The 27,993-nt window shown below is 45.2% G+C and overlaps 1 protein-coding gene across 2 annotated transcripts; it reads right to left on the bottom strand.

Annotated features, from left to right (window-relative positions):
• Positions 1-1,347: 1,347 nt before the first annotated feature.
• On the bottom strand, positions 1,348-27,804 carry LOC144142485 (uncharacterized). Of its 2 annotated transcripts, XM_077674028.1 has the most exons (5): positions 27,426-27,804; positions 24,879-24,926; positions 21,431-21,635; positions 18,953-19,127; positions 1,348-5,101 (listed from the first exon to the last, which is right to left on the bottom strand). In XM_077674028.1, the coding sequence occupies exons 3-5, from the start codon at positions 21,516-21,518 to the stop codon at positions 4,744-4,746; spliced, it is 621 nt and encodes a 206-aa protein (XP_077530154.1). In that variant the 5' UTR covers positions 21,519-21,635; positions 24,879-24,926; positions 27,426-27,804; the 3' UTR covers positions 1,348-4,743. The 2 variants fall into 2 exon arrangements, with proteins under 2 accessions (XP_077530154.1, XP_077530153.1); XM_077674027.1 differs by lacking the exons at positions 24,879-24,926; positions 27,426-27,804 and having other exon boundaries at positions 21,431-23,085.
• Between the last annotated feature and the right edge of the window lie 189 nt (positions 27,805-27,993).

Here is a 27,993-nt window from a genome sequence, read left to right on the forward strand (position 1 = left end):
ACAATATCGATCTGATGAGCAACAATTACTAAGCTGAGTCAGATTTGTACAGGTCAGCTGCAATACATGTACTGTTTTAAAAACAATTACTCTTGGTATGGAGTTTCGCATTCCGTATCAACGCTAGATGTAATTTTTATCAATTTATGCGGCCGTATAGTTTCCAATCTGTTGCAACACAGACGATAGAGCTAATCGGACACTGCCACATCAGCTGTACATTCTAGAGAAAATAACGATCCAGCAACGGAACGAGACATGCAGGCGTATGCCTTCTGTGTAGTCGCCTTTATTTACCGTTTTGTACTGCCTCACTAGCTATTCGTTTTAGATACGTGTCGCAATGTATTATTTTGTCTACGTCTTCAACGGATAGTAATGATGTAATAGAACACTAACACAGCTTGGAGCTGCAAAGCATCATCCTGCACAGCCATATTACAGATGCTTTCGAAAAACGTTTGGATCAATTGACTAGCGTGTTTATGCCAGATGCTTGAACTCTATAGAAATTTAGGTATCAGGATCAACTAGGATAAACATTCGGCAGCCCTAATCCTGCTCAAAAAATGACATTGTGAGTGCGCAGAACCTGAATGTTGGTAGTTCGAGTTGACGAAGCACCGTCAATGGCGCAAGTGTAGAGCAGATGCTTTCCCAACTAGCCTCGCAAGTACTACTACCAAATGTGGTGCCACGCTGGTTTTTGTCCTAAATTCAACCTCTGAGAATTTCAACTGGAACTCAGCTGTAACTCACGTTTTGTGAGACAAAATATTTCTGGAATTTCTTGTATACATAAAAACGAAGCTCAAAAGACAATTTTATGCAGTGCTCCCTCAATCTCTCCTTTCCTGCCATTTATGAAATGGTAAAACCGTCAACAATCCTCCTTTTCCCCCTGTTTAATAACTGTTTAAATATTTGACACTGACATTGATAAACCTGCTTTTTGATTGGCTCCACGCATGTGCATTTGCTGTCTTTTCAACTTCTGTGCCAGAACATGTCACTTATAAGACCACTCACAATTCACCTCTCCCGTCCTCTCAATTAATTAAAGGGGCCCTGAAACCTGGTTGACAAGACGCATTATCCTTCTTTCTTGCCAGTTCTTCACAGCACCGAATAGTAGTGTGTGATTTGCACCACAGCAGATGTTTTCAAATGCATAAGCATTCCAGTGTAGACTCGGGAAAACCTGCCTGTCCATATGTGACACGATTTTCCACAGTTTCTCCGCATAAAGAAATGCAATATTAGTAGAAATTAATGTAATATCTACAAATAAACCAATTGGGGTATAAAATATTTTTTCAATATTTTTTTAAGAGAAATAATGCTCACTTTAAAGGGAAACAAAAGAAACTTTATTGTCTCATGTCCATGTTAAGGTCAAGCAGGGCTGAGTGACCTGTTTTGCTCCCTTGGTGCCCAAGATTGATCGTTGGACACTATAAGGTTGCGTGGCTACAATTGATTCCGTCTGTTTCCGTAAGCAATGACTGGTGCCAACAAGCTTTGTGTTAGAGCAATGATGGTCATGCAAACCTCTCAAATATAAAGTTCACAATATCTGCCAACGAAGCTCAGCCAACTACCTCGCTGTGTAAACACTGGCACTCAAGAAGACCCATTGCATCAACCACGTGCCTGCTTTTCGCTGCTGACTCGGGGTTTATTTCTTGTGGCAAAGAAAAGAACACGTCAAGCAACTGACAGCCAAGCACTGGCCAAACATCACTGTTGTAATGAAAATTAGCTGCTAATCTTGAACTGTGTTATATCAAAATATTTCCAAAAAATTTTAGAAGCTTCGAACTTAATCCAAGTAGTTTAGTTGGACACATGAAAACTAAAAATGCAGTGTATCCCAACACACGAGACTCATTTAAATGCTGGAGTAGAGTGCTCCAAAAAAAAGCAGAGTAGAAAAAAAAGTGAAAAAGATAGAAGCTTGGCACTATTTGTGCATTCCAGTGCATCATACAAGATCCCCTCTCAGAAAGTTAAGTTTGATACAATGGCAGAGCAAAACATAGCATGTTCTTAGAAATAGAATGCCCGCAGCTATTGCAGCTTGTTATAGAGTTGGCCCAAGACCATTTTCCCCAGAACATGAAGGCAATGACGGACGCTCTTTGCAATAATTTTCTCACATGCATGAACATGGCTTAGTGCTTTAAAGTGTCATTACGAGTCAAAAGATGCAACGGCACCATTCGGTTAAAAATGTTGCTCAGTCAGACTTTCCATATTTAGCGTTAGCAGAAAATCACTCGTTGAAATTTTTTTGTCTCTGTGAAACACGCAATCCTCTTCAACCACAGCAGTGAGCACTTCATTACACACCTCTGCCTCTACTCAAGTAATGGCACGTATACATCACATCAAGGTTTACTCTTCTGGTATGTCATTGCACGGACATTGCGCGCCTTTTTAAAAATGGAGCCTCTATTTTTCCAAAAAAACATATTTCCACCACCACGTCACACGCTGTGGAAAAAAAACACACTTCCAACAGTGCGAAATCAACTCTGACAACAACTGTTCTGCCGCAAAGCTGTCCATTCTCAGCCGCTAGCTTAACGACTAGACACTATTGAATACAGTACAGTCCACTTAGAGCAAACCCGGTTTTACAAAATCCCGGCTATAACAAACGAATCTTCGTTTCTTGTTACCATTTGTATACATAGATTTGCTGTCCAGATACAGTAATACCTCGCTAACTTGAACCCGCATATCTCGAAAAATCGGCTAAACTTTCTGCGGCACCGAACCATTTCATATACGTCCCAGGTATTTGTTGCCCTTTATTTCGAAGTATTTTTGGGCCAAACTGCGGATATCTCGAAATCTTGACTGAGAGTGGAACAAAAATTTCGTGCCACAGACCGTTTCACAAGATTCGCGATGCTGCTCGCGTAAGTCCCTCGATTTTTTTCTCGTTTAGCCGCACCCACCACAAAGCTGATGTTTTCCCTGAGCGTGAAGTCTGAGCCTAGAGGCATATCAACTTCGTCAAGCGACACTGTGGCATGTCATGTGACGGTAGAGACATGCGCAGATGTACAGTGTACTAGATGATAGAGGTGTGTTGTGCGGGGAAAAATCCAATGGAGAGCGCGGGTCCCTTTTGTGATTAAAAAATTGTATGGAGCGCAGGCATTCCTCAGAAAACTCGATTTTTCATGGCGATTCATGCAACTTCGCTTATCTCGAAGATCCGCTTATCTCGAAATATTTCCCGGTTTTTACTACTTCGAGTTAATGAGGTATTACTGTATAGCTAAAAACGGATACAATAAAGTGATTTCCGTTTCCTGACAATGTGTTCATTACAAGCCAGAAGCAGCAGCTGAAATTCTCCGTGCCTGGCACAGTGACAATACACAACATACTTACACTGGAGTTTTTTTTTTTTACACATCTTCCTCCACATTGCAATTACAAGGTTGGTGCACTCACACACCATCCAGAAGATGGATGTCCACCTATAGTGTCACGTTACAGGTCAGTTGCTGTGACAACCTGTGGGTGCACGGACCTGTCGAAAAGAAGACAAGTAACATCTTCATCTGTTTAGTGCAGCACTTCTGTGTCACTCACAAGCCACGAGAATCTCTTTGTAGGCACCTGCAGGTTCGAAGACATCCTCAACCGGACGTTCACTTCATTTGACACCAGGAGTTGGCAGCTAATAGATGCACCGTACAGTTGCGGCAAGCACAGCTGAAGCTATGCCCCATTTGTATCTTAACAACCACCACTGGCCCACCACTGGGATCACAGCCGCACACACACACAGAGGATGCGCACACGGACATCTTCAAGTTATGCCAGAAGTCACCAGCTGTTGCCATTCCAAGTGCGCGACAGACACGAAGAGCACAGCTGGAAAAAAATACGTCCCTTCTGTCTCCCAACACTCCCTCGCAGATGAACCAGCAAAATGAGACGCCTGAATCAATGTCCACTTCCGATCACACCAGGAGTAGACAATTCCGAGAACACGGCAATGTTGCTACTAGTATAGCGGCCGTTGCACATAAAAAGAAGCACGCACGAACATTGCTTGAGACTTGTGCCAGAAGCCGACAGCTGGTGCCATTTCAGGAGTGCAGAAAAGATACGGACAGCATTGCTGTGAAGGACACGGCCATCTTGCAGTGCTCTCTTGTGGATCTACTACTGCACGGGGGGCGGCTCCTCAGTACATCCACTTCAGATTGCCTGAGTTCACAATTCAAGGTGCATTTACCACTGCGGGGGTGCTATGAAGAGCCAAACTGGACGTCCTGTGATCGTCCTCTCCAGATCACAACGGGAGTTCACAATTCTAGGTGTGCCCACCACTGCAAAAGTCGTACGCAGAGCCAAACTGGGCATCCTGTGAACGTCCTCTTCAGATCACACCAGGAGCTCCCGATCGCAGGTGCACCCACAATCAGGCAAAAGTGGTACGCAGAGCCAGACTGAAAAACTGGACGTCCTGTGAACGCCCTCTTCAGACCACACCAGGAGTTCACTCCAGGTGCACCCACCACTGCAAAAGTGGTATGCGAAGACAAACTCAACGTCTCGTAAGCGTCCTCTTTAAATCACACTGGGAGTTTCAATTCCAGGTGCACCCACCACCACAGAAGTGGTACGCAGAGCCAAACTGGACGTCCTGTGAATGTCCCCTTCCAATCACACCAGGAGAAGAGTTCCAGGAGCAATGCACAGTTGCCACTCCTCCTAACCCTCCTCGACGGTGCCACCTCCTCCTGGAGGCAGAGCAGGCGGAGGGGGAAAGTCCAGCTCCCTGGTGTGCACGGTCAGGTGGATGTTGAGCTTGTCCTTGCGGGCGAAGCCGCGGCCGCAGTGGGGGCACACGTAGAGCTCGGCGTTACCCAGGTGGATCTTGCGGTGTCGCACCAGGTGGCAGCGCTGCTTGAAGCGCTGTCCGCAGTGCTCGCACCCATACGGGCGCTCCTCCGTGTGGGTGCGCAGGTGGATGTACACCTGCTCCCGCCGGATGAAACTCATGGCGCAAATGTGGCATGAGTGCGGTTTCTCCCCCGTGTGCGACTTCTCGTGCCGGATGACGTCTGCCCTGCGGGGAGGAGGAGAAGAACATTTACAAACGTTTGCATGGCACTCGCCCGGTGGGAAAGTAAGAAGGGAGGAAGCTGTCTTAGTCTTAACTATGGCTGCGTTCCAATTCGCGGACAGCTTGGAAGACAGTTTACGAAGCAGTTTAATTAGTCGTGTGAAGCGAAAGAAAATTTGGACATCCACCTTATTGCATTAGCGTCTCGACTGGGGCTAGTTGGTTCATTGTTATTGCAGCCGTATGGCTACAAAGGAAAGCTGGACCAGGACGAATCCTGGTCCAGGACAAAGGAATCTTGGAACAGGACGAATTCTTCCTCAACTGCAAAGTTTCTGAGAAAGCTGTAAGCTTTCCTTTGTAGCCGTACGGCTGCAATAAGGTGGATGTCAATATTTTCCTTTGCGGAAACTTACTCCACCTTGGTGATTTCTCCTAAATCTGGTCAATTAGGCGTCTAAAGGAACAAGAATTGGAATGGCGTAGCAATCACCAACGCAGACGAAAACCTCGTAGCAGACAAGTTGACACATGAAACTGCAGGTTTTATAAACAATATTTGCATTATTTTTATAAGCATTACGTAATTTAAAAGTACACAATGACACCGTCACCACTAGTAAATTATACGAAATATTTCAATAAAGGAACAAGCTGGTCTTTCGCAACATTAGTACACGAAACGGTAGTGATGGCATCCCTTTTTAGCTCAGGCAGGAAAGCAGCCTGCATCGTTGCTACATTCGATGCTGTAGCCGCAAAGCAGTCAACATTGCCGGCTTCACTGAAACTGGAACAGCGCTGAACATGGCAGGCTCTTTGCAAAGATGGCAACAAAGCCGTCTAAAGGGTAAACTGGAACACACCCGATGGTGATGTGCAAGTGAAGCGTTGTAATGACAACAGTTTCACGTTTGTCATGAGGGTCGTCCATTCCCCTAAAGTAGTCACGGCTTGTGGAATGTCTCTGCCGTATTAACATTGCAAATACCTTGGAACACATGCGAGGATATACCAGAAAACAGACTCCAAATGTACTTAAAACGGGGAACCTAACGTTTGGGAACCAGCTCGGTTACTTGCTCAGGGATGACAGGGGCCAAGCTGCAGTGGCTTATAAATTTTTAGCGCAGTCAGTTACTGAGTCTCTTCAATTCACGCTCTTGGACTTACCATGACCTCCCACAGAAGCAGACTGACATTTTGTTTTCAGATATCCAGTAAAGCCTTGGAATAACAACCATCATACTGAACAGCGCAACAAAAACACGGACTTTAGCTGAGGTACACAGGACGAGCGCTGACTTTCAACTGAGCTTTTATTGAAAAAAACACATATTTATACCCCACACACCTACACAAACGTGCTATAAATGCACACAACAAAACAAGCGATTCATCATAGCGGTGCTATGACGCGTCACACACGCTCTACAAATTCCCATTAAGAACACATACACTTGAAATGATAATAAGCCCTCTCAAGCCATGACACACGTGTTGCGCCCCCAGATTACTTTCTATGTTGCGTTCCTTCCCCCTTGTAAGAAATCAAGTTCCTTGGCTGACAGAGCAACCGAAGGTACGCTGACGCAATTTTCCCCCAACCTAGCAATTTTCGCTGCCTCCACTATCTCCCTTGTCATCTGGGGGCGCAACAAGTGTGTCATGGCTTGAGAGGGCTTATTATCATTTCAAGTGCGTGTGTTCTTAATGGGAATTTGTAGAGCGTGTGTGGCGCGTCATAGTACCGCTATGATGAATCGCTTGTTTTGTTGTGTGCATTTATAGCACGTTTGTGTAGGTGTGTGGGGTACAAATATGTGTTTCTTTTCAATAAAAGCTCAGTTGAAAGTCAGCGCTCATCCTGTGTACCTCAGCTAAAGTCCGTGTTTTTGTTGCGCTGTTCAGTATGATGGATAACCAACTCGCCCAATACTGCACTTTGCTTGGAATAACAAACTTCAATATACAGTCGAACCCCGCAATAACGAATCTGCCGGGGAAAGCCAGAAAAATTTATTTTTGTGGGATCTTTAGTTACGTATTTTTCAAAAAATGCACCGCTAAAAGTGGCACCTCGCAGCTAACACGTACATAATGAGCCTTTCTTCGCTGCTTTAGTTGCATCTGAGTCGCCAAGGGGTGAAGAAACGCAGTGAAGAAACATGGGCTCCATCTGTGGTCTAAAATTTACCCGACCCAATCTATGCATTTACGTGGCTTTTAAAGGGGGTCATTGGCTCTTAAAACTATTTCTTTTAATTTTTTTAAGTAAGCTCTGTGAAACTCTTTCGTCTTGCTGCTTTTCCCCCACTGATTTCAAACATGGCATTATTTTTTTAGTCGGTCAATTAGTTCCCGAGATAATTCGAGGTAATGAACTATTTTTGGAGGAACAATGGACAAAAATATCGTTGGTCATAAAACTGTAATATTTACATTTTCCAACATTATGAACCCTGGGGAGTGCAATAAGAGGTTCAGTTTTTTTATGCATCGCTTGGAACTAATTTTACAGCTCATTAAACTTCAGTGTTTGAAATAGGCATTCGAAATAGTTCCTTGCCACTGGTGCCACCAAGGTTTAATCACTGTAAAATCAGTTTCAAATGATGCATCAAAAAACTGATTCTCTTATTGCACTCACCAGGGTTCATAGTGTTGTAAAATGTAAAGATTACAGTTTTATGACCAACACTGTTTCGTCTATTTTTCCTCCAAAATTGGCTCATTATCTCTAATTATCTCGGGAACTAATTTACCAACTAAAAAAATAATGCCATATTTGAAATCAGTGTGGGAAAAACAGCAAGACTGACAAGTTTTACCTTAATTGAAAATTAAAATAGCTTTTTTAGAGCAGTGTCCCCCTTAAATAGATGTCGCGATACGTCCGCAATATTTCTTCTACATGAGTTCTCCCAGGAGTGACAGGGAGTTGGGTAAAGATGATTTAGGGGTTTTATGGCGCGAGGCCGACGAGGGCAAAGAGCGCCATGACAATGGTGGGATCCTATGTGGCGATATTAAAATGGAATCTGTAAAAAATCCACTACATCAAAATTAAACTATGGAAGTTGGTGTATGGGGCCATAATTAAAAGTAAGAAATATTGGTTGCAAGGCGTTAAAAACCCCACAATACCGCCATTGTTTTATGACGGAACATGAGGCCAAGTGAGATCATGGGGAGTATGTTATGTACTTCAAGAAGTCAACATCGGCAAGGTAATTAAAGACTCTTCTGTAAGAAAACATGGGACTATCTGCTAAAAATAATGAAGGGTGCAAGGGTATGCAATGAGTGTATATTTCTTGAAAGTGACATTTTCTCTCTGTGTTGCACATCTTGCATTCAATAAGCATGTGAAGAACTGAGAGCTGCCCCCCACACCGATGACAGTGTGGCTTGTTTGTGTCTGTTAAGAGGTATGAGTGTGTGATGTGTGTGTGGCCAATTCTCAATCTGCATAAGGCTACCTCCACAAATCTGTCATGTTTTTCAGCAGGGGGCTTTCCTATTTTGGGTTTAACGACATGTAGTTTATTCTCTGCTTCTCTGTTCCATTGTTGCTGCCAGTGGGTGGTCCCGCAGCTTTCTTTTTACAAAAGGTTTCAGATCTTGATGAGTTGGGTAAAGAGGCAACGCGAGTATACTTGGGCGTGGCAGGCAGTGTGCTTGTGAGGTCGCCCGAGTTATCTCAGGGGTGGCAGTGAAAGGGCTAAACACGGAAACTACGAAGTTTTTTCTGCACGTGGAATTACTCTCTGCCGACGCCAATGTGCCATGGCCATGTGACACTGGTGCCACAGCATTGATCACCACTAGTCACAACAAAACTCCCAGGGAAAATGAGGCTGCACATGCAAGAGGAAAATTGCAGCAGCGATTGTCCGATACGCAGCTAGTGGAAGCGGCAATCAAATATATGCCGTGATGCTGACCCCACAGTGGATGAATTGCAAAGCATGCTTACCGCACTGGACAAACGGAGTAGAACCGTGGGTCTGAAAATTAATATGCAGAAAACTAAAGTAATGATCAATAACCTCGGGACAGCGCAGCAGATTGAGATAGCTGGCGAGGCAGTAGAAGTGGTAAGCGAATATATCTACTTAGGCCAAGTTGTGACCCCGGATCCCAACCATGAGGCAGAGATAACTAGAAGGATAAGAATGGTGTGAAGTGCATTTGGAAGGCATTCTCAGATAATGAATGGCACCCTACCATTGTCCCTCAAGAAGAAAGTGTATGACCCCTGCATCTTACTGGTACTCACATACAGGGAAGAAACTTGGAGGCTCACTAAGAGGGTTCAGCTTAAATTGAGGACGGCTCAGCGGGCAATGGAGCGGAAGATGATAGGTGTAACATTAGGGGACAAGAAGAGAGTGGAGTGGGTCAGGGAACAAATGCGTGTTGAGGACATATTAGTAGAAATTAAGATGAAGAAATGGACGTGGGCAGGGAATGCAATGCGAAGGCAAGATAACCGTTGGTCATTAAAGGTAACAGAGTGGATCCCTAGAGAAGGCAAGCGTTGCAGGGGGCACCAGAAAGTTAGATGGGCAGATGACATCAAGAATTTTGTGGGGATAAATTGATCACAGTTAGCACAGGACCGGGGTAATTGGAGATTAATGGGAGAGGCCTTTGCCCTGCAGTGGGCGTAGATAGGCTGGTGATGATGATGAATGTTATGCAGTCGAACCCCGCTACAACGAACGCCGCTTCAACGAAATTTCCGCTTCAACGAAATATTTCCAATTCCCCGTCAGCTAGCCATAGAAGTCAATGCAACGAAGTCCTCGCCACAACGAACCATTTGTCAGGCTTGCTTTCGCTTCATCGAAATTTTCGATGATTTGGGCTGGGTTTGAACAATTATTTTACAATAAAATAAGCATAGCGCCAGCTATCTGTAACTTTTTATACATTCAGGACGCTTAGTTTCACCGAAAATGCGCGTTGCGACCACACCGCCACCCAAAACAAAACAAAAAATAACTCATAGGCGCACGCCATTGCTTGATGGTGATAACGATGTGGCTGGCCGTCTTTACACGAGGCGCAGGCCCGCGTCGCCAAGGCGGAGCCCCAGAGCTACAGCCAATCCGTATCCAGTTGAAATTGCATGAATGTGCTCCGCTGCTGGCGCGGTGCCGTCATGTATGCGTTGTGAGCAGCTGTCCTTGCCGTTTTCCTTCTACCATTCTTCATAGCCAAGAGCGAAAATCATGTTTGCGCGTTTGGCCTTGAAGCCTAGTCATCCTATCTTAGTCGCGAGCGCGCGGTCATGTTAAATGCAAGCGCGCGCGTCTTGCCTGCCAAGGTCAGTAGCTGCCGGGCCCTGTCAGAGGATAAGATAACGGCACTGCTCCTGCCACAAGCGAGAGGGGGGCTTTCCACGGCCTAGCAGCTATCTGCAAGTAATCAGCTCGGTGGACACGCCTTGTTGCGCAGCGATACGTTTTGCGCCTGCATATTTCCCCCCCCCCTCCGTAACGCGTTCTTTGGGTGGTGAAAAAAACAGATAACCATTGGTATGTTTGTTATCCGAATAAACACGAGTTATTGCGCGTCACTCCTTTTTCTAAACATTGTATTATGCTGCCAATGTTGCGGAAACGCACGGGGCTATTTTTCTGGCCTTTCCGTGGTGTGTTGGGGCAGATTTCGCCTTAACGAATTTTCGCTTCAACGAAATTTTTCGCACGTCCCGTCAATTTCGTTGTAGCGGGATTCGACTGTGGTGCGAAGGAATTTATTTACAGGGCCACAGGGAAGGTAGTTCATTGAAGGAGATGTGGACTTGGACCGTGAGACTGGAATCAGCGCGAGCTAACCTCCCTCACTTTTCTTTGGCTGAAGACACATATCCTTGACGAGGGATCGCATGCCATAATACAGTTGAACCTCACAACGACGAATCCGCCGGGGAAAGCGAAAAAATTCGCTTTTGCGGAAATTTCATTGCTGCAAGAATGAAACATACTAAACGACGGGAAAATCGCCCACAAACCGAAAATTTATTTCCGGATGTTGGTTCTACTACTTCGTTAGCCCTACCTTGCAGCAACTTCACAGCTAAGCTCTCACACTGCGAGAAGTGTTCCATTGCTAGCCGTGCCTGCCTAAGAACGACCAAATCGTGTCAAACGCACCCAAAACATCCCGCGGGTTCACCTTCTCTGCACGTTTTTCTCCCTGGTTCTTGCAGTGGGTACGCCCAACCATGCAAGCGACGTTCACGTTCTTCTGTTGACGAACTTTGCCAGACAGTAGCACCTTACTGATACAATGCTGTCTGCAAAACCAAGTGAGGACCCTGGACCGCTTTGTTGACGTCTAGAAAGGCCACAGCCGTCACTGTTTTGTTTTGTTGGGGTCCTTGCTTTTCAGGATGTTAGGGTGAGCTGCAGACGGTGTCAAACTCGTCGGCGCTACCCTTCCTTCTTCAACTTGGGCCACTCACTTGGGCAATGATGGCTGCCTTATCTCGTAGCGATAAAAACTTCCGCATTTGATTGACAGCAAACGTGCCAATTGACGCGCACACAATGAACGCACACGCACTGTTCAGCAGTAGCCAACCAGTGTAGCCCAAGCCAAAGCCAAAGACATGCCGTGTGTCACCCCCTGATGGTGTCGCGGTGAGGCCGCTTCCACAGCCTGGCTGAGCACGGCCGCCTGTTGCACAAATTTTGATGCAAACAAATATGGCAGTGGCCTGTGGCAGAAGTTTATGCACTCTGAGTAAAAAAGAAATGCATCTGATCACTTTTTCGAGATTGTTAGCCTCAAATGGGTAAATAAAATGCCAACCGTACTTGCAGAGAATTTTGTTAACGCGAAATCGCTTTCCTAAAACATTTCGGTGCCTTGAGATATGAAGAACACGGGCTCCTATGAACGTTCGCCTCGGATCCGAAAACATTTCGTTGCCGTGGGGGGAATTTTGTACTCGCAAGATTTGGTTATCGCGGGGTTTGACTGTACCACAAAAGCTCTCTTTGCTGCTGTCTCCCATCGACTAACCAGAGCAGCAAAGTTTTGAGTGTGACATATAAGGATCTGAATAAGTCCTTACAACTGGAGTATATTGGTGTTATTTCTGCATGCTAGGTGCAGAAGTTTGATGCAACAAAATGTAAATGGAACGAAGTAAAAATCTGCATTTTAAGATTTCGTTATATTGAGATTTAACTCTACCATTATCATGCAGCCTCACTTTAATGACCATGTGACCACTTGGTTACGTACAAGTCATCTGCCTTTTTAACTCTTTCGTCACCGCGCCTATTCAAAATCGTTCCAGGCGTTGCTCGAACAAGTAAAGCTGTTTGGAGTTAGATCAGAAAATGGCCTTTCAAAATCAGTTTTGTTTTAATTTTTGCAACAAAAACGTGATTTTTGACACGTGTTTGAATCATCTGGGTGTGAAAAAGGGGCGTGGTCATCGCGCATCACTGCTACCAACGAAGAATGTGTGCCACTCGTAATTATTCTGCGTCAGCGTTTGTTTCTTGTTATCATGGCATGAATGATGTACCAGCAAACGATTTTCAATCGTCAGGTTTGCACTCTGACAGTAATAATCCCAGAAATCAGCTGAAAATATTGTCACGGGACGTGGCGGACAATCCCCGTGGCGCCATAGCCCACCACCAAGGATGGTGACGACGTCGAGCTGGTGGGCCGCGCTGCCAGGCCGGGCTCCGTTTTGGCATTATGTAAATAGTTCTTTAACCATTATGTAAATACATCGCTTCATCGCTACATAGTCCGTGTCATCTGCCGCCACGTAACAATATCAAGCAGCGCCTGTTTGCAAAGCTACTTTATGATTTTAGGCAGTCTTATTGCCTCTGCGCACGTTGTTCGAAGTTGTGTGGTAGTTCCACTAACCCCAGAACCATTCGCGAACAGTTTACAACAGTTTCGGTTTCGTTTCTGCATCGTGAAATTCAGATTTAGCGCTACTACGCAGCAACTTCAAGGCTACCTGCCATGGCGCCTTGAGCATCTGTGACTGATCCTCGAACAAAGCACACCACTCCTGATTTCCTGCCACCCTAACCTGATTTCTGTGATAAGAACTTAAGATGCAAGTAAAAAAATCACGCCCAGTCGCCAGATATCTGTTCCGACAAGGACAGCGCTTCAAACCGGCCTTACACACTGCCAACTGTTCACCTTCCAGTTTCGTTTCCATACGAGGGTATCTCCGGAGGTCTAGTGTTGCTGCTTAGTTGAACTGTCTATTCGGACGGAGTCTCCGACAAGTTTTAAGTGCGAATGCACTTCTTAAGCGAGCCTGAAGCGTCCGCCGCCGTCCGCATAGCAACAGCTGCGGGTGCGCGCGCTCCTCGTCTTCCTTGGCAACGGGGGGAGATGGGCGCGCGCTGCCTGGCCGCTGACATGGCACATACCCACGTGGGGGATTGGCCAGGAATCTCCTCGTCTTCCTTGGCAACGGGGGGAGATGGGCGCGCGCTGCCTGGCCGCTGACATGGCACATACCCACGTGGGGGATTGGCCAAGAATCGGGCGTGAGAAGGGCTAATGCACCCGCTTAAAGGAGTACTGACACGAAATTTCAAAGCTGAGATCCGCTCTAGCAATCAAGTACAACGACAACACAAATAGGTGTCTGAGAATAAATGCATCTTTCTTTCTTTGTAGTTGTGTGTGTGTGTGAGATCTCTCTTTCGCGAACATTACCGAACCGCGCAAATTCAACTCGTGCATTCGCACTTTCACATTCTTCCCCTCGGGGAAATGCGGGGAATTTTTTGTACTGTTTCATTTCAGAAATGTTAGGTGGCACTACAATGGAGGAGGCTCGTTGTGCTGATCTTTATCGCGCAACAGCTACTCAGGCACAGTAGGGCACGATTCTAGTGCATCGCACCTCATTCCTGCAAGCAAGACTACAACTGCGAGTCAGAAGATGATAATGAAGCTCAACTTCATGTTTTGAGAGATAACTGACCGTGAACGTCAACAAGCATCAACCACGGAGTTCCGTTTTCAACTTCATGCATATTTTTCCACATCACGTGCTTGTCCCAGATATTGTGCTGGCTGTAAATGCAAAGTCAGTCATTGGCAAGATGTTTTTACGTTATGTGGGGGCAAATTGGTGCCTTTGATAATGTGAAACCGTCAGATTTCTTCCATGGAACCAACCAAAATTGCACATTTTGAATAGAAGGTTGGGCTTCACCGCATGACACGAGCACCGCGCGTGCTAACAATTCTTTTCATATCTGAAAAACTGTTCCGCGCATGTCTACATTTTTTCTAGGGCATGTTTTTGAAATGTTTCCCTAGAAAACGTATATTCTAATTTTTTTTTACTACCGGTGGTTTGTTGTACACAACTCCTTTTTTATCATTTTTTTTCTACATTTTGACAAAAATGTTGATTTGATATTTTTTTTGCAACTATGATATATGAAAATATTTAAAGGGACAGACAGCCGATTTTTGTCGCGCATATGTTCTCTAGCTCGTATGAAAGCCAGCATTTTATATAGCCCAGTAACCACAAGCAATTTGTGAACAAATTGGCGGAAATAATTTTAATTTGACAGCAAACTGCCTGAAATCGGAAGGGTGGCGGTTCATAGTGTCGAAACTTGGCACTACAATATGTGTGCCTGTCGCGCGACCTCAAACCTAGCAGCTACTGTAACTGCTGAAACGTTTATTTACGTATTGAAAACCTTTTAACACAAGTATTTGACAAGGTTAAATTGTATATGTATTTCTAAACATTATTTTGAAAATTCTAAAGACACGCCGTCCGCCGCCGCTGGGGTGCTCTCAGTGTGGCTAACTGAGCCACCATGCTCAGAATCAACGGCAGTGCTCAGTAAACAGACCCAGTGAAGGAGCTTTAACGATCCTGCCTGAGGCCGAGGCGTTTGTTCTGCCAAAATATTTGATTTCAGTTTCCAACTACGCCAACAGCAGCTTTTAAAAAATAAAAGAAACGTCGCGCCCGGGGAGAATCGAACTTCCCACCTCCACAAGGTGATGCCAGATTCTACCTATCATCTATCCCAACAGATGGCGCATTCGTGCACAATAGAACGTTACATTAAAAGACACATAACGGAACAGGAAAGCCTGCGATACAAACTTTTTTATCTGGGGACAGGTTTTTAACTATCGTTTTTCATTTCATATACAGACAAAAGTATGTTGCCGAGTTACTCTATGTCATGGTTGCCAGCACCATTTTTGGGAGGGACACATACAGCTCGCAGATCTAAAAATTTCGATTTAAAAAGTTCTAGGGTGTTATCAGCAAAACCGCTTCTCGCCAAGGTGCTTTAAGTGATGCCCTTTCATTTGGAGTAGAGAATATGTATTTGACAAAAATCGGTTGTCTGTCCCTTTAAAAAAAACTGGTGTTATTAAAAAGGCCATTAAATATTCTGCATTTTGTGTTCCTGTAATTAGTGCCTAACCAGTTTTTCTGGTAAAAAAAGAAAACCGGACCTCTAAAAATCGGTCAATTTTCTCGTGGTAACGAAAGAGTTAATAAAAGTTTAACTGTACGACTGAGTGATACGTGTCCTGTCTTGTACTCTTCACTTTGCGCAGTAAAGATCTCTATTATGTCGTTCTACTTTGCTATGTTCTTCTGCCTCTGGAAACTTCTATGTAGGCCCCGTACACTTACAGAAGGCCTTGTTTTATTTTCGCAAACTGCGAGCACTGCCCTTGTTTTACAGTGAACTCCTGCAATGTAGGACGGTTGCTGATGTTTTCAGAAGCTATGACCACTTCACTTACAAAAGCAGCCAAATACTGCTTTCACAGTCCTAACATGTGAGGTTTGGACTGCGCCGCTTTCAGAGGCATCAGCACTCGCACTGTCAGTGGTCAAATAGCATCAAAACAGCTCACACCTCTGCTAGATACCCCTCCTTCTCTTGAGCAACGCGATGACGACTGCACTGAATAATGATTAAACAGGAACTGCTGATTCAAGCTGAAGAATGTTTGGATCCGTATACACCGGGGGTCTCAAACACGCGGCCTGCAGACCTTTCAATTGCGACCCGGCCCGCTCATGACGGTCTTCCTTTTCATTTTTACTTGTTTTTTAAAAGCGAATGCATGAGTGCACAATTTGCTCCGGCAGCCAAGGCCGCAAATGGCCAGAGACTGCTCGAAAACGCGTTGATATTGTCTTTCACGGCTTCACATTTCTTTCTAAAGGGTAGCGACAGCTGGCATATTGTTTTAGGTGCGGAGTACCTTAGGACCGCACAATGTCCGTCCGCGTCCGTGCGCATCGCATTTACAATCGCAAAAAAACCACACAGGCACTGGCATGATTCGAGCCTGTGTCTGGTAGACCAGACAGAATTAGCGCCAGCCATCTTACCCACTGGGTTACGACCGCGAGTTAGTACCCGAGAGTCAAACGGCTTACTCCCTCGCCTGTAACGGTGCGGAGTACCTTAGGACCTCCCAATGTCCGTCCGCGTCCATCCGTGCACACACAACCATCAAGCAAAAAGCAAGAGAAATGCCGTGGGTTGCAGTTTCATTTAGCGAATAATCACGGTGCAACTCACGGCTGAAATCGAATGACGGTCGGGGCGCAAATTGGATGTCACTTGCGGCGCAACTTGGATGTCGTTTCGAGTCCCCATACTCCGCACCCTCGCCATCGCCATCATCCACGGAGTGGAGATGCTGCCCCCCCCCCCCCCCCCCCCCCGTTGCCCCCCTTCATTTCAGCATTCTTCACTGCCTCAGTGGGACTGAATTTCTTAACTGCGACCTGCTCGCCGATGTGAGTTTGAGACCCTTGGTATGCACAATACCGAAATTCAACACGCTAAGAAAAAAAATGAAGGACGCTCACACTAACGTGCAAGACTTGAAGGTAGCGAAGCTGCACACAACCTCTCTCTGTATTTGTTTTCATTCTTGATTCCTAGCGCAATGAGCCTCGAGGTGAGCAGCCTCATCATCGGGCGTGCGGACGATCCGTGGGCGACTGAGCCGGCGCGCTACCGAGACGAACTACCGTATTTATTCGAAAATAGGTCGAGCACGAATATAGGTCGACCCCCTAAAAATTGAAGTCGCCGAAAAAAAAAAATAATATAGTCGATTATAGGTCGACCCATACTTTTAAGAAAAAAACTTGAGGAAACTTTTTAAAACTCCCATTTATTTACAATGCGGTCACCTCACTGGTCGGAGCCACACAATGCGTCGTCGTCGGAACTTGCGCCGCATGCGCCGCAGTTCATTACCCACCCCCGCCCCCGACTGGCTTCGAAGGCTGAACGGCCAATCCCGCCTCGCAGCGCTAACTGTTGAGCTTTGGTCTGAATATCTTCGCAGGACACTCAGTGTCCTTTCGCACGCTTCTCTTCCACGTGCAGCCGGAGTTTTTTCTCGAGAGCATCGTGCCTCCCACCACGAAACCCACGACGCAGTCCCCTACAAGCAAAAAGTTCGTCCCGCTGTTTCCGCCATCCCCTGATCAGCTTTTCATTAACGACTAACTCTCGCTGAGCGGCGCAGTTGTTCAAGTTCTCAGCAAACAGGATCACCCGCCGCTTAAAGTCCGACGTGACATCGCGAAATGCGCACGAGAAAAACGTTGTGTGCGGAAATCACAACGAAGCAAACACAAAGAAAGCGCATGAAACGGAGAACGGGAGATAGTAGAGACAGCGAGCGAAGCAGGCAACGCCGTTCCGTTCACGAGGTGGCTACGCTAGGTGGCGAAAGTCACCTAGCCAAGCCAAAGACACCAAGCCAAGCCAATCTGGCTCTCTAGCCAGTACGTAAGCTCGCTCGTGTCCGGTTCGGCCGCAGGTAATGCGCGATAGCCGGCAGTGACTGTGGGTGGTTTTCTTACGCTGATTGTTTTGTTATTTTTTCCTTTATTTTCTTGCCTGTCTTTGTTCTAGATGCTCCGCGCTGCCGCCTCAAATTGAGGAGCGCCGGGCGCGACGGAGAAACGGATCGCTCGTTGCGCCCGCCATTTTTGATCACGACTATAGGTCGAGGTTCTTCGGTCACGATTATAGGTCGACCCTCAATTTTTAAGCACATTTTCGGAAAAAAAAGGTCGACCTATATTCGAATAAATACGGTATTATACTAACTCCTAGTGCATGCGAATGACGAACGCACAGCCCTATATCGTGGGCACGGCCATAACTAGCGAGTGACAAAAGCAATGTGATTATGATTACGAATGTATTGCCATGGTTGCAGCGAACGCTGTATGTTTAGCCTGACAAACATGAGCTGGGGGGGACACTGGATGGTCGCCACTTGGCAGGCACACACGAGCGTTGTGCCTTTTCTTGTTTTTTTTTTAACTGCCGCGCAGTCGCCGCAACGCCCCTGCTCACGTGCGCATGGCATTTTATCGCTATTTTGAACTGCGGACACAAAAAGTCAAACGATTTGCTAAATAGCTCCGCTGTTAAAAGGTTTCACATTACACATAGGCTTTTACGGTACTATTGTGTTAACACTACTTGACAGCTGAAACAACGCTCCAGATTTATCCTTGACAACACATGCCACAACGTACACATACTGCCATTAGCAGACACCCAGAAACATGAAAGCAATCACGCTGGACATCACTGCAAGCAACTTAATTAAACAAAATAAAGTCATATGAAGCTGTGGGGTCGGAATAGTTGTTCATTAGCTTAGAGAAAAAACGGCGCAACTGAAGGACGAGGCAGTTGGCGGCACTCGTGTTTGCCTCTTCCTCGTGCGTTCGTTCCATGTTTTTGCACAATGTTTTTGCAAAACCCTCTTGGATGCCTTCACACACGGGCTTACTTTAGCTTGGCCGAGTAGGAGCAGTAGCTGCACTGGAACCGGGCCTGGGGCCGCTCGGCGTGCCTCAGAAGCCAGTGCCTGTCCAGGTGGCCGCGGGTGGAGAAGCACTGGGTGCAGGCGTCGCAGGAGTACACCTGGTGCGCCACCAGTGCGGACGACGTCCCCCGCTCAACCCCTGGGCGGAGAACAGGTGGTGTGAGGGAAGCAATGTGACGACGTGGGCGGTTCAACAAATCGTCACGGGTTAGTGCACTGATTCAATGAAGTATTTCAACAAAGTGTTACTTCTTAACATGGTTAAGCTGCTTCTGAAAACTTCAGAACAAATCAGATTATGGCAACGAGGTGACACGATATTGTGTCGTTTAAGAAATGCAAACAAAAATTTACGGTGGATCAAGACACGTTAAAATGCACCTTCCTCGTCGTGAAAATTCCCCCCCCCCCTCAAAAAAAAAAAGCTCGTGAGATGGCCTACACAAGTTAGGCATTAAACGGATAAGGTAACAAGAGATTAAAAATTTGCTTAATTATCCCTTATAAAACTTATAAAGTCTATTGTCCCAGCAATCTCCTCCCGCAAGAATTATGAAAATCTGTTCACTATCACCGAAACTACGCACGATGAGGAATCGCGCATAATTGTCCCCTCTCAACTCGACCGCAGACAACGCGACGAAAGCTGTGCGCTCTCTCCCAGACAGGGAGGCGGCTCATGGCGTCCTCTTCGGTGGCCTTCGATATATCACCGGCTGGGGAGTTTTCTCCTTTTCTCCGCAACGTGGAGGGCTCTATTTCCGGTCTGGTGCAACAAAAAAGCAGGCATGGCTGCCTGCTCGCTCCGGCTGTTTTTTTTTTTGAAGCAATCAACATTCATTGTCGAGTGGTCTCGTTGAGAGGGGAGTATTTAGTTCTTTACTCAAACTCCGCACACGCTCAAAACGCAAAAGAAGCGTCAAAACTGTTCGTACAGGTTCAAACTTAGAAGAGGCTGGTGCACAGCCCTGACGATGGTGGATTGTCACGGGAAACGCAAGAAATGAGCCATGAAATTGACCAGCGACAGCTAATATGACAGCCATGACCACAATGAAATCGTTTAGGCCATGCCAGAGGTGCATAATGAGGAAAACTGAAGAGAGCACGGTTGGTTTTTCCACGTCTTTCAAAGCGATTTGTGCGCCCACTGCTTCACGAGCAGGTGTAATATTTGGCTCAGGTATTCCTGGCAGTGTAATCTAAACGTCACGGAGGTTTATCCGCACTGCTCAAGGCTGTTGCGGAGTTAATCTCACGTGCAGTTAGAAGTGTGTTTCCGCACAGCACAAGGTGATGGTTGCCAGTATACCTTTTGACAGTACACGTATGGTTGGTTGATCTAAACATTCCGATTTCAAAAGTTCTACGGTGCTATCAAGAAAACTGCTTTGGATTAAGGTGCTTTAAAAGCCATGAAGACAAAATACAAGTTGGGTTTATTAGAAAGACTGCTTAGTCCCGATAACAATGACACCAATATCATCGCAATCTTCGAACAAATAACGGAGATATTAAAGAAAACGTGTGAAGCAGTCGCGACCCCCTAGCCAATTTCCCACAACTTTTCTATGACGTCACGGAACCTTGTTTGTGCGATTGGCGGCCGCCTAACTGACCTGTCGCGACGACACACGACTGGACGTCTGTAATGGGGCCTCTAGTTCCATTTGACTGCATCACTTGAATGCTAACGTGCAGTTAACGCACTGAAAATTATGTTTTATTGTCGGCCCGTATGACGTCATTCTTGCTCATAACACGTCACTGTGGTGCAAACTTTGAATGTTTTTAAATACTTCTTGCTTTTTTTTCGTACAAAAAACATCTTTTGTGGCTGTAATGGAGTTTAGTGATATACTGAATCCTAGTTCTTTCCAATTAAACGAAGTTGTATTTTCTCTTCATGGCTCCGAGATAATGAACATATACTCGACAAAAATCAGTTGCCTGTCCCTCTAAGGCATGAACAGTGCAAGTCCCTGCCATGAACATCAATGCACAAGTTCCAGCTCAAATTGTCCCTGTAGAAAATTGCACAGCACAATACAATGCTCCAGGAAAACACAACATGCACTCAAAGCCCATTTTCTCTTGATAGCATGGATTTTTTTTCAGTGAAAATTACTGAATCAGCAATTCTATTCTATTCTGCATCAACTGTCCCACACAATGGACCAGTGAAGGGCTTTTCCAGTACACACACTTTCAGTCCTGTTAACGTTCCACATAAAATAAAATGTGATCTGAAAAAAAAAAAAAAAATGAGTCAATTCAGAGACATTATAAGTGACACACAATCTTTTGCAGCAACAACTCAACATCTTTGTGCAATGACAGATTGCACAGCTTTAGAAATGAGGAACTCCTTTCGCGTTTTTGTCAACCTAGTGTAGCAACACTCGGCAGAAGAATCGCTTGGGATGTTTTTGTTTTCCTTACGCTTTTCTCGCTCTTCTACTTCCTGAAAAAGAAAAGAAAAAAGCAGACAGAAACATTTACACGTGTGCAAGGAGCATCTCGGCATCATTTTACGCGCGCACGTCTCACAGCACTGCCGAGTTTGACTGAAGTCGTGCTGAACAGGCTTTAGCAATCCAAGCCACAAGGCACAGGAACTGAAGAGTCGCACGCACCTGTAACGTGACTGGAAATGATTGCACCTGTTTTTAAATGGGCCATGCAGAGAAAATACACGTGCGTTTCATTTGAAATATTTCGTATTTATAGTGCCCACAGCGCTTGTCCGGCCGCAAACGATGCCGTATTCACCGCGAAATTATTTTGGGTTAAAATTTTGATTCTCACACCAAATCGTGTGTTTCTGTGACGTCTACCAGGAAGTCACATGTCTTCTTACTTCAACATGTCTCCCGACCAGGCGGGTTTCCGTCAAACCCTTGACTTCAGGAAGTGAGAAGAGCCGGTATTCAACGAACATCCAGTGCAGTGGGCTCTGCAGCCTTGCTTACCATCAGTCCTCTGCCGTCAGTCCACAGCTGCTAACTGTTGGCCACCGTTGCTTTGTTTTTGACCGCATTTGCACCTGGCTCGTTTTTTTGTTACGGTAGAAAGTAATCGTTTCGTGAAACATGAGGTATGCTCGACAAACAGGGTCACGTAGAACCACATCGCTTACGCCAATCAGCCAGTGTCGTGTAAGACAACTCCAATGTGGTGGACTGCTGTGCAGCTGAAACAAGCATGGTGCACCCACTACCCACAGCAGTGCGCATTGGTACTTCTATGTTTACATGTATTTTCGTGGCTTTTGTTGTTTACTGCACCATTCTTACTGTTGTAAAATGAATATGTATTACGTTTAAACGCAAATAGCTCGCTCGGCAAGCTTATACGCCGTGTCTAATTTGCGTTTGATTTTGCCGGCCTCCGCCAATCACAGAGCTGGCTGGTATGACATCATAGGTTCCGTTGCGGGAAATGAGCTAGTGGGTAGCATAGCCATTATCTTTTTTCCTAATTTAATAGTTTATTTGAGCGAAGTGTGCATTAAAAGTGGTGCCAGCGTTATTGTAACGACGCAATCTTTTGAGTGAACGAAATTTGTGTTTTGTCTGCATGGCCCCTGTAAGGTTACCACAGCTGCAAGTTAAAAAAACGTCACCGCTCTCTGCAGTCTACACACCGCTGAGCGAAGAAGCAAATCAGCGTGCACCATTTACTACGCACCAAACATATTTCTCCTTCAACACCCAAGTAGTTTCCTCTCCCCACAGCACAACAAATCTAGTGCCTCGTTTTGCTTGTCCTAGGTTTCACCACCTTTTTCCCCACGCTTTCTACAGATTTAAAACTCACCTTCCCTTTCTGGGAACAGGATCACTGCAAGTGTGACTCCCTGTGGCACACCACGTGAATGTAACTGCCGTTTCATGACCCCTCATTTGTCGCTCTCCATCTCACTCCGTTTGGCAAAGTCTACTTAGTGTCCACCATAAAAGCTCACCACAGGAAACCATTGCAGTGAATGAAAATGAATGATGGGGGACAGTTCGACAAGCAGAGTAATATTTCCTGCTGTAGAAGTAAACGCGAATATACAGGGTGTCCCAGCTATCATGCACCAAGAATAAAAAAAAGAGCAATGGCGTTAATCGAAGAAAACCTAGTGCGTAATGTTTGCAGTACTGTGGGGAAGCGGGCAATAATTTTTTCGTTAATGATGCTTAACTAGATAATTGTAATTAATTATCTAACTCGAGAAGTACTGTCCTAATCATTGAAGTGTCAATGAGGCACTTGTAGGTACCCACGAGGGGCATCTAACTGCGGTATTTTCAGTGATGAACTAACTGCGTACTCATTTATTCTGGCTAATAAAGCAGACCCGCGAAATATGAAAAATACCACGTGACGGCGCATCCGCGCGCCTTGTAAAGCAGCGTACCCAAATAAGCTGACTGAAAGCAACTGCTTCGCCTGTCACCCGCCTGAAGAGACAGCGCATCAGCTTGATAATGGCATGCATGGAAGGAGCAGCAACAGCAAGATTCGCGGGGCGCGTGTGCAGATAAGGCACAAACTCCATCACGATTTATTTTCTTTCTTTTGCTTATTTCATTCTGGTTAACTCAGAGCAACCTGTTTGAGGGCATTGCTTTACGATGCGCGCTAAAGCGCGCAGAGGCGCCGTCACGTGGTATTTCTCATATTTCACGGGTTTTCTTTACCAGTCAGAATAAATGCGTACGCAATTAGTTCGTCGCTGAAAATACCGCAGTTAGATGCCCCTCGTGGGTACCTACAAGTGCCTCATTGACACTTCAATGATTAGGACAGTACTTCTCGAGTTAGATAATTAATTACAATACTTAGGTAAATCTCATCAACGAAAAAAATGCTTCCCGCTTCTCCACAGTACTGCAAATGTTGTGCACTAGGTTTTCTTCGAGTTACGCCATTACTCTTTTTTTAAATCTTGGTGCATGATAGCTGGGACACCCTGTAGATGATAGCTAAGAGACATGAATGCTCCGATATCAGTACAACTATCAGCACTGCAACATGAAACAATTCAAGTTGTTCACTACATCTGAAAAAAAAAAGGCTACCATTGATTATAAAAAACAATAAATGAAGTCTGGAAAACACCATAAAAAGTTCCAAAGAATTTGCAGTACTTAAATCTACGAGGCTGTTTTTACGCTAAACATACTATATTCCTGTTTCCAGAAAACAGCAAAGGTTCAAGAAAAAAAAAAAAAAGCCCTGAATTTTTTTTTTCTTTTTGAGATTACAGGTGGCTCTATTAAAACAGGTAAAAAGAACATCTTCAAATGCCGCATAATTTAGAGAAATGCAAAGAAAACTGAGATTGCATGCCAGATGGCAACAATGAAAATAATTACCTCTCTAGTATTAGATGTTTAATTACGGCTTACTTTCAAGCTAAGCCTCAAAAACATTCACTTGCCAAACAATCTTGAGTACACCCATTATTTAATACTCACAGGGCCTCAGTGCTGTTGATTTAGTATTTTATTTCCTATCGCAAAAACCAATCACCGATGAATTTTTTAGATAAAGGAACACTGCGAATATCACTCATGCATTGATTTTCTGCCTTACATTTGCGTAATGTTTTGTTCTTGTTCAACAATGTTGACAAGTATGAACACTGACACCGGACTTAGACATTTACATTTGGCTGTGAGTATATAAGACTATTGCGAAGCTTTCGTTCAACTTTGGCCGGGTGGCCAAAAATCGAGTCACACAGAGACATACAGACAGACCAAAATTTCTGCGTTTAAGTAGCCCAAGAAAGACTGTCTTTAAAAAACAACACAGTTGGTATAAATCTTCCTTCCAGCAGCCACACATAATCACAAATGACTTGGTTTGCTCAAAAAGGATATGGAATGCTCACACTAACTTGAAATTGCTGATTTCATGTTTGTTGCACTTTAGTGTTGGACTGTAAAAAAAAAAAAGAAAGTTCGATGTAGAGGTAGTAGTGATCCTCAAGCAAGCTCAAACACTGCTCCCATCTTGCAGCATTCACTTGGGAGGATGACCAGCAACTCAACGCAGCCACTGCTTGCATTACAAGGCCATTGATGCTGCAATAAAGAAACGAAAGTGTGTTCGCTACACAAACCACCCAAATAAGATAACAATTTGTTACAGGAGCGTGAAAATATTCGACTTTCAAAGAGTCTCCTTGTGGACAGTTTACTTCCCTGTATTCATGCCTCAGGGTTTGTACGGGCTTCAAAAGCAAAACTTCAAGGGTTTTCAAGGACTTTCAAGGACCAGAAAACACATTTTCAAGGTCCCCATCTTATGTTTTATCTGGGATTATTTTTTATAACTTTTTCAACACAATGCAAAATTTCGTTATTGCCCAATACCTAAGCACATTAGTGCACATTTATATAGGCACTTACGGGTTCTAGAATGCTCCCCCAGCTTTATTTTTTATTTAAGAGTTGGTATTTAGAGGTTTTTGTTTTTTCTTGGTGGTTTGCTGAAGCTTTTTGATTTCAACACTTCATTTATTAATGTTGCCTGCATCTCGTGCTTTGTCAGCAAGAGTATCAGCAGAAATTAACTCAGCAAGTGTTGCTGCAAGGCAGGATGAACTATGTACACGTCCACCATTTGCATGTAAAAGCAAACGCAGATGGAGCATATGAGGCACAGGAAACACACAATGAGCGGCCGTCCACAGACTAGATGGAACATGCAAGATAGAGAACAGAACCCGGGTTTCACTGGATTGTATCGTGACATGGATTCTATTGAGGAGTGCTGCTCCCAATGTTGCCTCGTAATAATGAGAATCCACCAAACTCGTAATTTCACGCAATACACTGAAACTTGATTGTTACAATGTTTCTTTACATTTTTAACACCTAAAATTCACGACAAACACTTTAAATTCTTGTGAAAAGATAGGGCCATTGGTTCTCTCCAGAAAAATCAAGGGTTTTAAAACCCCATTTAAAAATTCCAGGACTTTCCAGGCCTTGAAATTGGCACTTCTATATTCAAGGGTTTTCAAGGTTTTCAAGGACCTGTGCAAAACCTGTGCCTGAGAATTTCGAAGTTTGAAAAGATGCTCCGGCTATCCCCCCCCGAGAGTGGCGAGGGGCTTCCCCGCGATACTCGGGTGACGTGTGGTTAAAGCGGAAAAAAGAAGGTGCTTCTGGGGAGCACCTCTTATCTCCACGGCATTGGGCTAACGATTCCCTCAAGCTTCTCTTGCAAGTGCAGAGCACTTTGAGGGCTCGCCTTGTCGTCATAGCTCCGTTGCTGGACCCAAGTAGAGCCACACAGCGTTCCCTCGTAGCGGCTGCCGTTCCGGTGTAACCCGGAGGCTTTCAAAGCCAAGCGGTTTCTAGTCACAAGCGTTCGAAACTCCTGAACCGCTGGCTCTTGTCATACATCTCCCCGTTGTTTAGCGCAAATAAAAATGCAGGTACATCTGAGGCAAAATATATGTAATTAACCGGCAGCGCCTGCATTCGTTCAGTTCGGAAAGCTCGTTGGGTTGGTTTTTTACAATAGTAAGCGAAAAAAAGTGGCAGAGTAACGCTTGCACGTGCGGGAGGAAAAGCGAGCACAAAAAGAACAGAACTCCCGCTGGCGCAGTTTCACGCAGGGGGCACGCGAGCACTGCGAAGGCGGGAAATTTAAATTGCATTGGATGGTAGCAGTGCTCTCATGGTCAACTTGCTCTAGTTAAGAAAGCCCAGCTACGTACCGCAATGGTACCGCTCAGAACCCCCCCCCCAAGACGGAGCTTTTTCGAATGATGTGTAAACTTGATCTCTCAGTTTTAAACCTGAAAGTTGTTTCTTTATGTGACAAGCAAAACAATGAACCTGCATAAGTTCACACTCTTATGCACTGAGGTACTCTTGACAAGAAAACGTTTTGACCCAATGGCACTCGCAAAGCTGGTTTGTGGACGAGACTGACCACGCATCCCAACTCCTTTTACAAGATGTATTAGGTTTATACATCGTATTAAAGGAGCAGTGATACCAATTTTTGGTGTCAGGAGCAGCGCGAGGAGCGGCACTCAGCAAATGGACATCAGCGTAACATCACCCCGTGAAGCCAAAAGAAGTGACGCGACAGCGTTCGTCAAAAACTCGTGACATCACTTCACGCGCGCGGCCCCACGAGCGGCGAGCGGGCGCAACACCCTCTCAAGCGGGCGCCGGTGACGTCTGCACAAAGCGGTGAGGTCAGGCCGGGATTCTGCCATATGCGCCGTTCGGGATGAAAGCGCGGGAATTTGAAACAAAAACGATTTTCAGGCCGTTCAATGTAATTAACTATCGCGCGCTGAAGTATTTGAAGTGCTGTTTCAGGTTCGCCAGACCATTAAGCTTCGATAAAAGCAATAAAAGTGTAACATAAAATTTTCGTGTCAGTGCTCCTTTAAAGTAAACATGCTAATTACCTTTCCAAATGTTCTTGAAGCTGCTTTCGTATTCATTGCCGTCGTGATCTGCCAACTGCATCCAATGGACCAAACTCAAGCAAAACAGCCTCTTGGTGCTACGCCTGGTGACTTATTACTGCTGGCTACACTATGCCATAGAAGGCCACTGCACAACGAAATCTCTTGATTGGGTAAAGTCTGATTGCGAGTGGCCAAACAATTATTGCACGCGCAAGGTGTGCGTTGCTGGGAACTGGCGGTGAAGTGGAGTGTTCAAAAAGGACTCCTCAGGGTGCCGACCAAGTTGACATTTTCAAATTCCCCGAGTTTTCCAGGTTTTCCTTGAGTCTTTCTGATAAAATCCCTCAGTGACACAGAACTCTGTTTTACGTCAAGACGGGCTAACACTACTTCACCAGTTGCTGTCACCCTCTAAAAAGCACCTTAAAAAATAAAATATGACATAATAAAGTTTGAATGCTGGCCAGTAACTTTCACCTCATCCAAAAAGAAAACATAACAGAGTGGTAGTAATATTCACAGTGGATGAAACATCGAAAGAAATGGTAAAATCGTACTGCCATGT

Source organism: Haemaphysalis longicornis, unplaced genomic scaffold (assembly GCF_048455015.1).
Source record: "Haemaphysalis longicornis isolate Haplotype H1 unplaced genomic scaffold, Haemaphysalis longicornis Haplotype H1 scaffold_6, whole genome shotgun sequence".
NCBI classification, from domain to species: Eukaryota; Metazoa; Arthropoda; class Arachnida; order Ixodida; family Ixodidae; genus Haemaphysalis; species Haemaphysalis longicornis.

Excerpts from the sequence above, each read along its gene's own strand:
- LOC144142485 (XM_077674028.1), bottom strand. The coding sequence starts at position 21,518 with ATGATGCCGAGATGCTCCTTGCACACGTGTAAATGTTTCTGTCTGCTT. Across the intron at positions 19,128-21,430 it reads AGTAGAAGAGCGAGAAAAGC|GGGTTGAGCGGGGGACGTCG; the intron begins GTAAGGAAAACA and ends TTCTCCGCCCAG. Across the intron at positions 5,102-18,952 it reads TCCTACTCGGCCAAGCTAAA|GGCAGACGTCATCCGGCACG; the intron begins GTAAGCCCGTGT and ends TCCTCCCCGCAG.